Source organism: Strongylocentrotus purpuratus, unplaced genomic scaffold (genome assembly GCF_000002235.5).
Source record: "Strongylocentrotus purpuratus isolate Spur 01 unplaced genomic scaffold, Spur_5.0 spur5_scaffold_17, whole genome shotgun sequence".
Lineage (NCBI taxonomy): Eukaryota > Metazoa > Echinodermata > Echinoidea > Camarodonta > Strongylocentrotidae > Strongylocentrotus > Strongylocentrotus purpuratus.
In genome coordinates, this window is record NW_022145602.1 from 11,757,083 (window position 1) to 11,774,250 (window position 17,168).

At 37.6% G+C, this 17,168-nt stretch overlaps 1 protein-coding gene across 1 annotated transcript; it reads right to left on the minus strand.

The window, feature by feature from the left end:
- Positions 1–14,602: 14,602 nt before the first annotated feature.
- LOC115925026 lies at positions 14,603–16,530 on the minus strand. Its single transcript, XM_030988168.1, has 3 exons — positions 16,085–16,530; positions 15,560–15,686; positions 14,603–14,648 (listed from the first exon to the last, which is right to left on the minus strand). Exons 1-3 carry the CDS (start codon positions 16,350–16,352, stop codon positions 14,603–14,605), a joined length of 441 nt encoding a protein of 146 aa, XP_030844028.1. The 5' UTR covers positions 16,353–16,530.
- Positions 16,531–17,168: the final 638 nt, after the last annotated feature.

Consider the following 17,168-nt stretch of genomic DNA (forward strand, 5'->3'; position numbering starts at 1 on the left):
AAATACAATCATGAGCATACACGCTAAATACATTATGATTGAAAATAACCGATATACACGCTTAATACAGGTTGGTTGAAAAAGCCAATATATAGAGGAACTTCAAATTTAAGAAAATAGCACCAATCTGCACAGTGCCAGGTTTGAAACCGAGGTTCTCAGTGTCTAAGGTATTTAAAAGACAATACTAATTTTTAAATTCTTTAAAAAACCAAAGGACTTGAAAAAAGCTTTTAGTGGGAAAATAACGACAATTAGTTGGTCGAATCGACTTAAGTGATTGCAATCACCTAGTTTCCAGACCTTTTTACCGAATGGTAGTACGTTTTGTGCTGCACATAGATTCAATCGGTTTAATTTTGGCAATTACAAGTAGAGGGTTATTGATGTAGACAAATGCTCATGTACCTGTTACACCTCATTTTATGTATCTGATTACCAAAGAAAAAAAGCCAGTCAGTCACTCAATAGTGTCTGTCAGTGAAGTCGAGAAAGTAAAAGGGTTTCCTTGCATAATTTGAATACAAGGACACTGATAATGTTTAAATTTCACAGACAGGACATACATGACATATTGATAATTCCTGCAAAGTTCTACAGAATTTGATTTTGGCTGCAAAGGGACATAGTACTGCGCTGCCACTTATGATTCATTCAAGCATAAATTGTGTTGAAAGAACTGTGAGCCTCGTTTTCAACTCGAAGTGCGGGGCTAATGTGAAATTCGTCTTAAGTAGGATTGGTAGATGTGACCATTATGTGACCAACCAACTCACATGGTTTCACAGGCAGGCACCCAATTAGGTTGAGTGCACAATAAATTACGCTGCTTAAATTTCCGTTACCATACAGAATTTGTGCTGACGCATTCGTTCAATAGGTACTAAAAGGTGTTATAACGTTTCGATAAGATGACTGTCTGTTCCCCGGGAGGGGGTGCAAAAGGTGTATGCTTATCCTCTGAATTTACCCATGATCATCGATCGCCTTCGCGGGGGTGTGAGAAGTGAGAACATTTCATGAATCAGAGAAGACTGCAGGCAGATCATCGTTTCAGACTATACTGGCTATACTGACTATATATCCACTGCCGAAGTGGATAAGCTGTATTTTCACCTGATCCACATAATATCCTAGGTAGAACTATGGATCCTTGCGCTCGATATCCATAGGTACAACCTAGGCCAGTGCCGTCTCCCCGTCTTTAGTGACGCAGGATCCAAGGTCTAACCAGGGAAACTGGTCTCCGTATAGCAGCATGTACATTACGCTGCTATTGCTTACCACCGCGTTGTCAAGCGGTGGATGGAAGCATCGAAAACACAGCCAGAGCTCCAGCGCCGGAAATCGCCGCGCAGTGCACCCCGATAGCCTGGGCTGGGCGACTCGCTGCCAGCGCTGGTCATGAATTGGCCGGCAGGGCATTCAGTGACCTGTTTTCATGTCGACTTGGGAGGTAAAAAACCTCATAAAGACCGCGTTTTTTCTGTGTTTTATTGAGTAACATCGCTACTATCCCAGTGGTAAGTCTTTAGTCACCATTTTGTATAACCTAGATATAAAATAAGAATATAAACAACTGTAGAAGTGGAGATTATCCACCTCCAATAAAATGTGATTTCGTGGACAATCGCATCCCGGCCCGGCCCAGTGCGGTGCCAGTGCAGTTTGGGCAAGTTGGGTAACAAGAAATAAGAAAATAAGGCAAGTGGTAATGATCTGGGCCTTGTGCTAACAATAACTTTAACGCCAGTTGCAAAATGACGATGGACCAGTCTAGATCATTGTTGCATGCACAAATTGTTCAATCTGCTGACCATTAACCAATCAGAATATATGCAATCGAACGCAAAACTTAGTGTTACTGTTAGTGTTACAGGGCCCAGATATTTTTCTTGTTACTCAGAAACCTTGGAGTAGTACATTTAAATGTTGCATTGTGTGTACTTGTATTTGTGGGTTACTGGAGTGGTAGCATAGCTTATGGACTATCGACGTATACACATCAACATTGTATGGCCATAGGCCTACATTTTGATGTTTATTTGTAATGCGTATCGACTTTCAGACTGCGAAGTTAACTTTTCAATGCAGAACTATATCCGAGTCAGAATAATAAGTAGGGGGGAAACGGCTTCTTTCTTGGTGCAGATTGTAGATAAAGAATGATTCAATGTTACAGACTTTCTAGGCCTACCTCTAGACTGCACTTCTTTTTTAAATAATGGGGCATTTGCATTAAAAACTGTTTGGCACCTTGGTAATCAGCAAACAACAACTCTGGATTCATGATGATCTGGAAAGTTCCCAAAGAGCTTTGATTAAAACTTAAAAACATATTTGGATAAAGATCTCTGCATTTACATATTGATAAAACACTTTTGCGACTCAACAAGAGCTCCCATAAGCAAAATGGTAATGCTTACTTTATTCCTTGCCTTTTATAGTACACTTCTGTAGGAAATCACCACATAGCTTTCTTTTGTGCATAAAGTCCTATAGCTAACCCAGAAGTATGAATAACGGCATACAAAAAATGTATTAGATTTACTATGCACAGATGATGATTCAGGTACAGTTATTTTTGTAATATATGCGGTTGACATAGGCCATAATTTACACAGCATTTTAAAGAGATAAATGTGCGTACATGCACATGTAGTTCCATGAATAGGACCCCACATACATATTGCGTACATGTAGCTTGTCAGGTTATTTTCGTTTGTTTCAATATTGTGACAGTAAAGCAATCTGCACAAGCGGGTACGTGCATGTGACATGGACAGAAAAGATATATGTGTACATTCACTTGTATTCACCTGTCTTCTCAGGCTTCTTAGTAAGATAATGCCTTGTAATGCCCACCCATGGCTCATCAAAAATAGCACTGCAATGGTTTCATTGAGATACACCTAGGTCTATCTCTATATATTATATATATTATATATATTGGTAGAATTTGTGTCCAACAGGTGCATAGTGATGATCATGATAATTTTTCAAAAGTATCAAGCTATATTTTGCCTTCTGCTGTTTTTTTAATTATTACTTTAAAAATTAGTTTCAAGCAACCATACTGCAATCTATTAAAATATGGATATAATCTTGCAAAGTCTTAAGGTCTTAATTAGAGAACATAGGAAAACAACAGATTACATCACTCAAATATGGACATTGCTTAATAAGGATCCACATGTAGCCATGAGAAATGTAGAAATAATAACCATCACAGATAATAAGTGTCCTGATGAATTTTTTATTCGTCCACTATAAGTTATCATTTCATGATTCCTGGAATTTTTATTCAAATTAAATGACATATATCTTTTATCTTTTGTTTTTTTTTATTTGACAGAGCTACCAATGTTATAACCTCCAACACTGTGAGGCACATGAACCAGAGTTCTGAACTTCTGAGTGGACCCAACGAAATGCCGGTTTCCCGTCGAGACAAACATGGGCCAGGTGGTTTTCCTCGCTGTGGTGGATAACGCAACAATGTCAACATTACCTAGTGTCCAGAATTCCAGATGGCCTTTGCTGTCTCCTTACCTGCTCAATCTTGCTGTGATTGATACTCAATTTCCAGCCTGTCGTATCACATCAAGTGTGTCAGCACAGTCATGTTTGAGGAATCTTCCTTTGAACAAAAAATGGCATTTCCACTTACATGTAAGTTCAACTGTGAAGAGAGATGAAGCATTTTTATGCTGTTGGATCCGAAATTCTATTTCCTTGTTGCATCGATCATAGAAAAGCAGTGCATATCATCCTCTGGAATGACTAAACAGTGCATCAAACTTGTTCAGAAAAAAGACACGAAAAACTACTTATGGCCTGAGTAACACCAGCTATGTTGAAACATTTAGGTTATGTCACCTTCAATCCTGAAACAAACAGGCAAGATGATATGCCACAAGTTCGAAAGATCATTGCCCAAATTGAAGCTTCTTCAAAAGCCCTGGATTAATATCACTGTGGTATCAATATCTTGATACAGACCCTCTCATTAAACTTTCTCAGACTATGTTAAATCTTCATACGCAAACTACAAAAAGGTAAACAGTATATGATAGGACCAGGTGGGGTAACCTCCCCACTCTTCTCTCTCTCTCCATCTCTCTACTGTTTCATTATCCACTTTAATTGCCTTTCTCTCCCCCTCTCATACCTCAACTAATACTTGTTCTATCTGGTTAAGATTTACAACCACATGTTTTTATCTATTTGAATTGGTTCTTCAATTTAGACTTGTGAATTACTTGTACAGTCAGATAAGGTATTGTTCAACTGTATACTCTCTCCATTCAATCTATATATATATATCTCTCTCTCCTTCTCTCTATTTCTTCAGATCTCTGTTCTCATTTTAACCTTTGATAAAATGAATATCTGTAATCAAACCTTATTAATGATTTTTTGACAGATTAAACCATTTCCCCATGAAGTTGCTATTTCTAATTAAATTGTGTGTTATTGTTCTTTCCATCTTTCTCTCATTGGTCTTTCATCCTTGGTATCTCCATCTCTCTCCACACCACCCCTGTCTCTCACACACATACATCCTCTTGTCATTATTGTATCCTCTTTCTGTTTCATCTGTTTTATTTCAATTAAATAAAAACTTGGTTCAAAGGTCTTACATTGTTTGATTACGAAAATTAAACCATATTTAATGGGCATTATGTTGATGATAGTTTGTATTTATGCGTATCAGTTTTACCAGCTTTCTTGTGCAGCAAGCCTTGTAGTTTGGTTATTTGCATCGTCTTCTATAGAAGGTGTAAAATTATTGTTCATATTCAATTGTACTTGGAATGATTTTTATTCTTGTTTACATGTACGGTAGATGCACAGTCAAACAAGTCCATAGTGCATTACAGTGGCAAATTAATTTATGCAACCATGTAACTCTATGCATGAATTAACAGCTGTGGAATTCCAAATTATGATCTTATCTCATGATTTGATTTTCAAGAAAATTGATCATTCGTGCCATTATATTGGTCCAGTCATTGAAAGGACACTTGTGTCTTATCTCCTTCTGCTTCTTGCTTTTTTCTTCTAGATTTTTTCCCCATTTGATGGGAGGAGAACACAGACCTCCTCCATGAAGAAAGTGCATGCCATTTAAATTGTGCAATTGATGTAGAAAATATAATTATATTCAGGTTGTGCAATGACGTACATGTAATTGTGCTCCTTGTCTTGGACTTGTAAAAGTGGATTTGGATGTAGGGCTAAACAATATTTTTAATTTTCGGCTTTACGTATGTTCTCGAGTTTTCATCTGATAACTGATGAATTTGGGGAGATCGCTAAAGTGTATCTGTCAAGAACCTTTTTTTTCTTTCTTAATATTTCATAATGTATATTGCATGATGTAAAAAGTTTGTCATTAACCTGATGTTGATTTTCATATATTGACTATTTTGTAATACACTGCACATCGATTTGGGGGATAACAGACTTTACCTTTTATGTTTTAAAGTAGCTGTGTTTGCATGTTATAACCGTCTGATTTCATCAAATTTCATTGAAAGAGAGGTATCCTTGAAGCAGTTTATAAGTAAAGCTGCTTAAGAATACTTGCTGCATAATGTAATAATCCATTAGTGTATGCATCATTGAATCACCCAAGATTTCAATATGGTGGAGGGATGAAAAGTCTCTTGTAGTTTTGTTTTACATCAAGTAGCATTTTTTAAACTGAGTACTGATAAGATAGCTCCTAATTGTTGGCTATAGTTTGCCCAGTAAAAGTGGTGTCTGCATTTAGGTGCTGTGTTTTGATATAATTTAAGTATGTGCCGGAGAAGTAAATAATGTAAAAAGCTATAATAAAGTTGTTTTAAAGAAGCAATTTCTTCTATATTTTAATTACTATACTCATACTACAGATGGTCCTATCCTCTAGCTTTCTCAGTGACCAGGGTAATGTATGTAAACCACTTAGAGACATCAAAAATGTTTAGTATTTAATTGAAGTCCTCCCTGATGTTAAGTTTGTTTCTATAATAGAAGTAGAAAAATGAGAGGATCAGGTCAATGAAATTCTGATTTAAAAATAAGAAAGTTTATGAATTTTGGAAATTGTCATCAAACGCATAGTGGCATCTCTGTGACATTTCTTGTGAGCTCCCCTACCCTTCGCTCTGTACATAACATGTCATCAATTTTAATTTTCTTCATTATTGATGATGGAATAGACTTGTCTATACAGGGGTTGAATATAGAAACAGATTCGCAATAATGTAGTGGTTTAGTGGTGGTTATTTTAGCTGACTGCTAAGAAAGCATAGATGCTTGTTAGTAAGTAACCAGAGGACCGACAGCTTTAAATCCTCTCCGAAGGACCTGGTAATGAGAATTAATGCCTTACCAAAGGGCACTATTGCATCGACTTGGTTTCGAACCCAGGTTGCCGGATCACGAGACCACTGCTATTCCAACTGAGCTATCGCGCCCTTGGGTGCATGAAAAACTTCTTTAGAGAAAATAGACATGTCTTGATTTTTTTTGTAGTACATAGCAAATGGGAGGAGAGACGATTCAGCAAAGAATTGCCAATTTGTGTTTGATTGATTACTTTCTTTTATTTTAAATCAGGACCAGATCCTCACATTTGTCTGCTTCTATTAAAACCAAATTAATATCAGTCAGGGTGGATTTCTCCTGTAAGTGCTATATAAAACCAGAATATTATTATCATCATCTGTTGTTTTGTTTTTGTTTTTGCTCAAAGTTATAAATGCAATGTTATTGTTTTAGTGTCCAAAGATGCCAGATATAATAATTGTTCGAATTCAGAATATACCTTTTTAATAAAACTCTTTGATCAATACAATATTTTTTGAAAACTCTGTGAGATATACTGTATTGATTTTATGCGAAAGACGTCATGTTCTAAGTGTTATTGTTCCCGGCTGTGTGACAGAGAGTGTAGAGTGAATGGTCCTGGTGAAATTTGAAATGTTGCTGGTATTTGGACGAAGTGATGGAGAGTCTAAGAGAGCAGAATGTCTGCTCAGAGCCAGAAAAGGTGTGAAACTTAAATCAGTTGATTCAGTGTTAATGTCCTTTTGGCTCTGAACAGACGATGTAAATTACAGAAACACATTTAATGTTTTACAACAGTTCATTAAAAACTATTCACGACAAGTTATAAAGCTCAGGCCTCTATTCCGAACAAAAGTTTTGTGATTGGTTTGGTCAATTCCTAGTAACCCTCTCCCCTCCATTGCATCAAATACACTGCCAAGTTAAAATACTAAATAGCAAATTTGTTTTGCCTTTGCAGTATGACCCATTTCTATCTATACTTTTTGTAATCTTCCCTCCTTTTACATATCCCTAAGCAATTTGTAGGAAATTTGTGTATAAACTCATAACTTTCATTTGATATTTCTGTCTCGTATTAAAAAAGGTTACAAAACACATTATCCAGAGACCATGGTCGAAAGAATATATATGGGAAATTATTGTTAAAGGTATAGACCGGTAGTGGTAAAATTGCGGTTCAATGGTTTTGGGTGCAAACTATCCATTCAATATTGTTTAAATATTTCCTTCAGGTTTAGATGGCAAAACTTAAACCTAAATTCGCAAAAAACAGAAATATATGCCCAAATATTCAGTGATGGAGTGCATATCTATATCATTCGCGATATCTATCCAGGCCGGATCGATATGATAATTTACCAAATATATCAATTAGTAGGCGGGAAAATTTGTATCATCATGTATTAGTCAAAACATATTCTTTCACATGATTGGTAATAAAAGCTTCCATTTCATTTTGTGAGGGGGGGGGGGACGTTTCAAAAACTGGTCTATACTTTTAAAAAGTGAGCTTGCTCTGTCGAACACCTCATGAATCCACATTTCTAGTTACTGGTGATGGATATTCGAGTGAAGTTACTTTAGCAGTATTAGTATCAAAACATAATCAAAGATATCCAACACAGCAAAGCTCAGCAAAAGACGATTTTATAAAGAAAGTGTGACCATGAAGTTGAAAGTAGCAACTACCGATCTCATATCAGAAGGGCAAACAGAGAGGGCGCTTTTCAAATTCAATTGGGTTAATTAATTTTTAAAATATGTTATTAATGGTTATATGTTTCAAGATTGATTCTAAAAATACTTCATGATATTAACTATCATTCTACGAAGTTTGAATCATTAATTCAAGGGGAGGGGAAAAATAGAAATGAACATCTCAAACAAGACAATATTATCTTTTGGCACTGTAACCCTTTGTACGTACTCATTTTTTTGAGCTCGGAAGAAGCGTAGTCCGCGACAGATGTTGTACAAATCGTTTGACTCACGAATGTTGATAACGCCAAGAAGTGTATATTATGCCATTTAGTTTAAAGGTAAAATTCGCATAGCGCTTACATTTTTAAAAGCCTTTCTACCCCTCTGATTATTATGTAAATCCATATTCCAATTTAACCAAATATTTTGAGAATAAAACCAGATGCTTCTGGTTATTAAGCGTCGTTAATTCGTTTCTTGCATCTCTGGTTTAAGCAAGACATAGAACACTTTGATGAAAATAGTTTTATTTTTTGGTTGAGGATCAAGTATTTCATCTGAAAAGAAGATTGGACACCGGTACGACCACGGTGGGGGGGGGGGCACTAACACTAACTGTTTAAGCAAATTATTCAAATGGTAGATTCTTGATATTAAAGTTAGTGATAATTATGAATACAACAATGACTTTGTTAAGTAAATGAATAGGAAGGATTCCAATTTCTTCAAGCCAGTTATTAGAACACTCCTTATATATCTCCTCATATTAAATCTTATCTCCATATATTTTATCCTGTTGAGTTTTATTTTCTTAATAATTTGTATATACGTATTATGTTCTTCAAATATGTATAATAAAATTCTTATTTTGCGCAGTCACTAAATGGCATTCTCTTCTGGTTTCAAAAATGGGGAGGGTGGAGGGACTATATAGTTCTACGATTCTAAAGGTTCAAACACAGCAGCTAATGGTGTCAAGTGAGTCGACTCGACATTTAAAGGGCTCGTACGTGTATTCATTCACTAGTATTTTCTACTTTTATTACTATCAATACTTATACTACTACTACTACTACTAATACAACTACAACTACTACTACTGTTGTACTACTACTACTTCTTCGACTATACTACTATACCACTATTACGCTACCACTAATATCGCATTGCTACTACTACTACTACTTCTACTACCACTCAGGGGCGGCGATGCATCGTTCAAAGTGTGGGGGGGGGTACCAATAAAAAGGTTATTTTCTGGAGAAAAAAGGTGCACCTACAAAGGGAAACCTTACAGCGAAAATATACAATGTTGTGCCATTAGTATATGAACCACTACATTGTGATTACACTATCTGGGATGATTTCCATATTTCTCTCTTTACATGGTCCAAAATACTGCTTAATCATCTTACTTTGCAGTTGAGGTTGATTGTCTGAATATCCATTTGCGAGCGAGGAAACATTTTAAGATATGTGAAGTCGTAGTGCGTAAAATTACATGTTATAAAGAAGGAAAAATAAACAATCCTGATGTGTTTATGACATGCTTAAAAGACCTTTAGAAAAAAGTTATATAAACTATACATGCAGGCGAGCGAGCTTTGGGGAAATCAAAGCAAAAACAAAAAAACAATGTCATTTTGAATTTTTGGAACATATTTGTCTGGTGTAAGGGAAAGGGGGAACTTATCAAAATGGCAAAGATCACTTATAAAAAAGAAAAGGAGCACGTGTCAAATTAAAAAAGGGATATTATCAGAAATAAAAATGGGACCCTTCCTGCACCTGAAAAGGGGTACTTAGCAGAGATTAAAAAGGGACTAATGAGAATAGAAAAGGGGCATATAGTACAAAGGAAAAGGGGCAATTATGACATTTGAAGGGAGCACTAATTAGAGGTCAGAGGTGGTAAGAGGCACTTATAAGAATGTGGAACGGGCACTTATTAGAAATAAAAATGGACTCTTATCTAAAGCAAATGTAAAAATTGGCACTTTCGGGTACTTGAAAGTGTGGAGGCGGGTTGGATGGATGGGTATTGTGTCCCCCTGTCCCCACCCCCTGGTGCGCCACCACTGCTTCTACTATACTACTACTATTACTTCTTTTATGCTAGTACTACTACTTCTTCTAGCCTACAACTACTACAATTTATTACTACTACTTCTACCACCATCACCACCACCACCACCCCCACCACCACCACTACTACTACCACTGCTAGTACTACTTATTCTTCTTATTATCAATCTTTAATTAGTGAGCTTCAAATGTGCATCGTCAAACCTTGGACTGACGCCATCTTGCTTTCCAAGAAAGATCGTTTTCCCCTTTCAAACATAATTTCAAAAATTGTTTCTCTTTTCTGAAACCATGGGTGTCGATCCTTACGTAATACCTATTCATCAGGGGGAGATGAATGAATAGATCATCCCCCCCCCCCCTGATGAATAGGTATCAGTTACGGATCGACACCCATGTCTGAAACCATTTTTAAGAAAACTGTAACATGACAATCATGCCAAGGCAAGCATTAAACATTGCAGATTGTTCCTTTAAAATAGCGTCCGCGATGGTGCGCAGCCTTAATCCTAGTCTTATTCGAGACACGAATATACACATTCGTTATTCGAGACCCGAATGTACACGCCGTGAAACGCACGAAAAGAATAAAATCATTGAAAGAAGTAGATAGGGCGTAACAGATTCCTTCTACCCTGGAGAAATGCCTGGTATTGGAATAAGAATTTATTTTTTTTCCTCAGTCGATCAAGGTTGACTGTAGTCATATGGAGGGAGGCTGATAGAATAAACTACTTTGAAAAGCAATATCTAGACCCATGCACATGGTCATTGCACTTACTTGTCCGTATCACTTTTGATTGTTCTTCTCGATTTGTTAAATTGTATCCTTCTATAGCATTCTTTTAGAAATATAATGCAATGTTTTTATCCTTGATGTTCAGAAAGCTTATCTCCTAGCTTATTCAATTTTCTTAATTTTATTAAGTAAATATATAGTGCATAACCAATTTTGTGGAGCTAAAGAGGTCCATGTCAAAATAACCAAAAAGTGGACTATTTCTTTGAGTTGGTTTGATGGATGGATATTTTTTCATCAAAAAGAAGGCCAATATCTTCTTCGTTTCTTTATGCGGATTATAATTATTGTATACATCTCAAACAAAACAAAGACAAATGAAAAATAAAACACGTTCCTATCATATTTTTTAAAATAAGTATATAACTACTACATTAATTCAATGACATGAAACATATTCCGAGCTTGACGATTTAACCGCTGACGATCCGGGGGGGGGGGGGGGTAATGAATGAGCCCTATTATTGTCGTTGGTCCAATTCGTGAGAAAATATTTAGCATCGAATCAGGGAGGGGGGGGGGGTAGTGAGCACTATTTTTCACCCAACCCCTCCCCCTCATTTTTTCCGGGGGCGTGTAATTTTTTTTTAAAGGTAAAATTAACGTTACCATTTTAAAAAACCTGTTCTTCTTGCCAGGGGAGGAGGAATCAGCCCCCCCCCCCCCCCCGGATCCGCAACTGGGGTTGGGTAGGGAGGGATTAGTGTGGTTTAAAACATTCATTTCGGTTCTATTTAGTTCACATTATGTTGTATTTATGTTATATTTGGTGAGAAAAATAAGCCCTTTTTTCAGAGAAATCAAGATTTTAGGAAATTGTACGTAATCAAAAGAGCATGGAAGAGTCAGTGGGATTCCCCAAATAATCATCGACAAACAGTTTGCATTCACCTTCTCACGATACTTAGTTCGCCCCTGCAGATACTTACTAATTGTCCATCGTGAAAACGAGATTTACTAGGTTGAAGTTCAATGTACGGTAGTGTAGAAATTATTATTTTAAAAAGATTTTGCATTCAATTTTGTCTTTTTTCTCCGTTGCAACGCAATGCATCGAATTTCGTTTTAAATCTTTTTTAAATTGTATTCAATACTTTTCTTTCTTTTTGCCGAATAAATAATAATAATGATAATATTAATTGTTACATTTGTCAGTGTACTAGAATAGTAGTAAGTATTTCCAAAATAATGTGTGTGCCAGGTCAAAGGGGCACCACATCTTTAGAGGTGCGTAGTCTATAGTGGGCCCGTCAAAGAACTGTGAATCCCATTTTTGTGGGCCGAGTCTCAGCAGCTGCACTAACGCTTTCAATGTTCGGTTTCCGGTCATTGGTATAACTCGGTAATTGAAGAAAGAATAAGGCGGGTGGGGTATGGGAGGGGCTCGTATCATATAATTTTCATTAAATTGCCCTTTCTCTTTATTTCTTTGCGTCTTCTTTTCCTTGCTTTACCACTCTCCTCTTTGAAAACGTTTTAACGCCTCTATATGGAGTGGGGAGGGGGTGGGCGGTGTATAAGGCGAGTTTCGCACAAGGAAATGCTAGGGAAGTAGGGAGGTTTGAGAGAGGTCGTACCGTGTTATATTTCCACTTTCCCTCTTCCTCCAAAATGTTTTTTCACTCTCCAATTTGTAAGGATTTGTGTCACCACTGTGAGGCGGAGAAAGGTGCCCGGGGGGGGGGGGGGGAGGGGGCATGTGTCACAAAGTTAATTAAATGTAAGTAATAGAATGAATAGGGCAGTTGAGTAGGGGTGTAGGAGGGGGTTGTATACTGTTTTTTTCGCATTGGCTTGCCCTCTATCCTCCTCCCTCCCCTCCCTTCCCCTATTATTTCCCTTAATATTTTCTATAAAATAATTTGTGATAAAATAACAATATAAACTTTTATAAAGCTTAAAAATCATTCGTATTACGCGGATGCAGCTCGAAACCGTCATGCACTAAGGCCAACCGCGGTTGTCGAGCTCTTTGACCAGACAACAGTATTTGTTTAGGTTCATTAGACTGTCAACCCACGAGACCGACATTTTCCTATATCTTCCCTCGTGTAATTCATAGTTTTGTCATTTTTGTTGGAAGTGTCCATCTAATGGGTTATCGGTCTACTGGGATGGTCCTTCCTATGGCAGGCCAGTCGTGAAAAGCACCCATAGATTTGACGATAATTTGTTTATTATGACGCTATTTCTGGGAAATCAATTGAAGGTTGAAAGTTTAAGATATTCATCCTTTCGTCTCGTGCAAAAATAGGGCTTGTAAAACATATTTTCACGTGTTGACCTATGGTGCACGTATCTTTCGAAGAGTACTACAAAAGTGCTATGAAGTAGAATATCTTGTAATTATGGGTCTTTGATGGAGTACGGTTGATTTCAGGCTGAACGGGCATGTGTATTAATTATCCTAAAATGATGACAGCGTCTAAGGGTAAATATCTTTAATACATTAAGTATTTTAAAATCAAGACTTAACACAAAATTTAAAATGTTTATTAACATGCTTATTTTCATTTGTAAGCTAATTTGAAAAGACAAGATCTAAAATTAAAACGCAAAATTGCCTGGGCGTGCAACTACGATAAAAGGCCTTTGTAGTCTAAATTTAAGACGCTACAATAAAAAAAAAATTAAAAAAAGAGAAACGTATAGATCAGTGCTTTATGGTGTCAGCCAAATTTATTTTATATAATTGTGAGGCTGTATGATTGTTGATACAATACTGTTCAATTCATCTCATCTTAAGATAAATCCATTTCATTTGCAAATTGTTATCTTCTCATGACTGAATGAAAGAATACAATGTAGTCTTTACAAACGAACGCAAAGTTGTTCGTGTATACTAATTTTTTGTTTTTACAGAGTCAATATGGATGGACAAGGGACACATTTCACACACATGTAGGTTACTGAGCACGATTGTTGTGATAATAGGTGGCTATTTACATTGATATCTATTTATAACAGGGACTAACATTTTGAACAACATAGGAGTATGGAATTCTAGACTATAAAAATGAACTTAAAGGTCTACGATTATTATAACAACCAGCACGCACATTACATGCGCTGCATTAAAGCCTCCTGAAGTCACCTCATGTCGACCTCGAATATACATGATAGTTAGAAATTGAACAAAATTGGTTATCTTAGGAATGTTCGCAAACATTTAGATGCTCATGCATATTTTAAAAAATTAAAGGGGATAGGGGAAAGGCCCTTTATAAACTTTTGTTTGTGTAAAAACACAATATGTCATGAACAATACCATATACATTCACGTTCGAAAAACAAAGTGATATGGTCAATTACGATACTATTGTGCAAACATTCCATAACGATGAAAAAACAATACAATTTAGTAGTATTCCAGTATTAAATAGATTGGTAATAGCACAGATATGCATTTCCTTTAATATCATAATTTTATAATATTTGCATAACACATATTAACGATCATCATGGGTGAATCCAGAAGGATGACAGGGGATGCAACCGTGAATCTCTCCCCCCCCCCCTCCCGCCCATTTAACATAAATATTCTTGACTGTTTTGTATCAGTCCTACTTTTATTTTTCCCTTTTACAATTTGTCCCATTAAACAAAATTATTTCGTCTTTAGACCCACATTTATTTTCTCTTCCTTATCGAAATATTTTGGGGATAGAACTCCCTTTACAGGAAGAGATGGGGTGAGGGTCCAATCACTGGATCGTCCCCCCTAAAATGTTGACAAAATGCAAGAAGAGAGTATGCTATGTTTTAAAAATGCTAGACAACCTAAGACCTATTTAAAGGGAAAACAATACAAGAGGACAAATAGGGGGGGGGGGACGCATCTCCATGAATTATTAGAGGGGTCATCCCCCGAAATTTAGAAAAACAAATCTTTTTAATGCATTTTTGGTTTATTCCGTCATATTTTTCAGCAAAAGGTGAGTCAAAACTGCCCCCTCCCCACCCCACATTTTGTCATGGATAATAGACTAGACTGTGTGATGGGAAAAGCACCCAAAACCTTTAAAACCACAATGCACCCCCGCTACCCCCCCCCCCCCCTCCCCCAGCTAAGACCAAAACAAAAATCGCCGCCATCAAGTTCAATTAACATTAGCAAATGACACCAGAAAAACGAAGGTAGGCCTACTCCTGCTATACCCCCCCCCCCCCCCCCCCCCCCCCCCCCTCGGGCTCAGAATTCAAACAACGTCTTTTTAAAATGTAATAAATAGGTCTACATGCAAACAGAAAGACTATTTAAAATAAATCAGCATCCTTTAATACCAAGCACCATTATTCGCTTGTAATGTTTGTCTACGTATATAAAGGATCAGCGTAATGTACATGCTGCTATACGGAGACCAGTTTCCCTGGTTAAACCTTGGATTCTGCGTCACTAAAGACGGGGAGACGGCACTAGCCTAGGTCGTACCTACGGATATCGAGCGCAAGGATCCATAGATCTACCTAGGATATTATGTGGATCGGCTGGTATTTTACTCACTCACTCACTAGATCGATCGATTGATTGATCGATCAATCAATAAATAAAGCGATCAATTGATCGATCAATCAAACGATCAATCACACCACCACCCACCCACACCCATATTATTTTAACCAAACACTTACGAAGCGTAACTTTTCACGCGTGCGGCAATGAATTCCTTTAGGTCTTCATCGGTGGCTCTACACTCAGCGATCCCATAGTAGTCAGTGGCATTATGGCAGTACACGGCGTCCTGAACTGTGTAGCCACCTGGTGGATTAAATGTGGGATATAGCTTTGTTTATGGTGAGAAGAGTGAGCAATTGGTTTTAATCTGGTTGTAGGTTATGCAAAGCGTCAACCCTGAATAGATTTTTAGTTAATGCGTTCTCACTAACGGTAAATAACGTTAACAATATTTTTGACCGAAAGAAATACACTGCACTTATTATTTATTATCTTATAATAACAATTTAAGAATATAGATTCCCCAATCGGTGCCTGTTGGTCCCCCATGATCCTCTTTTTCTTACGTTAGTTGAGAGCTGATTCAATGAGATAGCCACCTGTCAGTGACCTCGCTGTGTGGTGTAATCCCTTCTGGTGCTGTAATATAGGAATATGCCCTACAGAAAAGTGGCCTTAGTCACCCAAATAAAAGAACTCACCGTAGTTGGTGGGATCCAGAAGACCACTCTTGATGCCCTGGATGAAGTCAGTGTCGAGTGCCGCCTGCGCCTGCACCCGACTTTTGTCCCATAGCCAGTCGGCTAAGGGCATCGCCTTTACCCCGTCCGGGGAGTCGACGTTGGTCAACTTTGCCGGCCCCTTGCCCGACTGTAGTAAGGCGGCCACCGCAGACGGCAGGTGTTTGACCATGGCCGCTGTGCTGCGCGGACTGCGGACATTTCGGGGGCTTCTCTTCAATGCCGACATGTTTTAGATAACACTTCAATCTTTTGGGCTGTTTAGTCTTGAAGGCCTGTTAGTGCAACCACAGCTTAAGAGCATAGACTGTACGGTATCTGCTTTGATTCAAACAAAACTATGGGTCTGATCGCAGAGAAGATCGCTGAGTGTTATAAAACGAGCAAGGTTTTATTAACACTGGCTTTTAAACTGAGAGCGTGTCAATAACATTAATGATTAAATAACCTACCCGGATGCGCGCAACCTTAATTTTCATGGAAACTCGATCAAGTTCATATACCGCGGTTTTCCCCAAACTGTTCTCTTTTTTAGCAATAATGTGATCGGTTTATTGTTAGTGTATGTTTACAGGTATTGCTGCGTGACGACTTGGCAGTGCAAGTAGGCGGTGCTTAGTGCGTGCAGTGATCGACCCAGACTGGCAGGGTGCGCGTGCGCAGTTGCATTTTAAGACCTCATAGTCCAGCGGATAGGTGGAAGTATTGTGCAATTTGTGGTAAAAGCATGAAACTCTGTACAAACGTACTTTATACCAAAACATGCAATTTTAGATATGATGTCATCTCTGATATGGCCTGTGGTGGCCTTGGCGGCCATTTTTCAAAAGGCCTCCAAAGTCTGATATAAAAGTACATACCTTTGTGCATGTGCACACTCAATGAATTGTACCCTCTTTGTTATTCAGTTTTGCGCCAATTTGGAATTCACGAAGTAAAAGAGGCTTCGTGGGTCTTCTCTTTACAACTAAATGATCATTTTTCTTTTGTAGCAGCTGATCTTCCTTGTTTGGATAGATGTAAATTGCCTGCATTTTTACCGTCG

Coding starts and splice junctions, on each gene's coding strand:
- LOC115925026 (XM_030988168.1), bottom strand. CDS start 16,352: ATGTCGGCATTGAAGAGAAGCCCCCGAAATGTCCGCAGTCCGCGCAGC. Junction 15,687..16,084: donor TCTGGATCCCACCAACTACG/GTGAGTTCTTTT, acceptor TTAATCCACCAG/GTGGCTACACAGTTCAGGAC. Junction 14,649..15,559: donor CGCGTGAAAAGTTACGCTTC/GTAAGTGTTTGG, acceptor TCAACATTTTAG/GGGGGACGATCCAGTGATTG.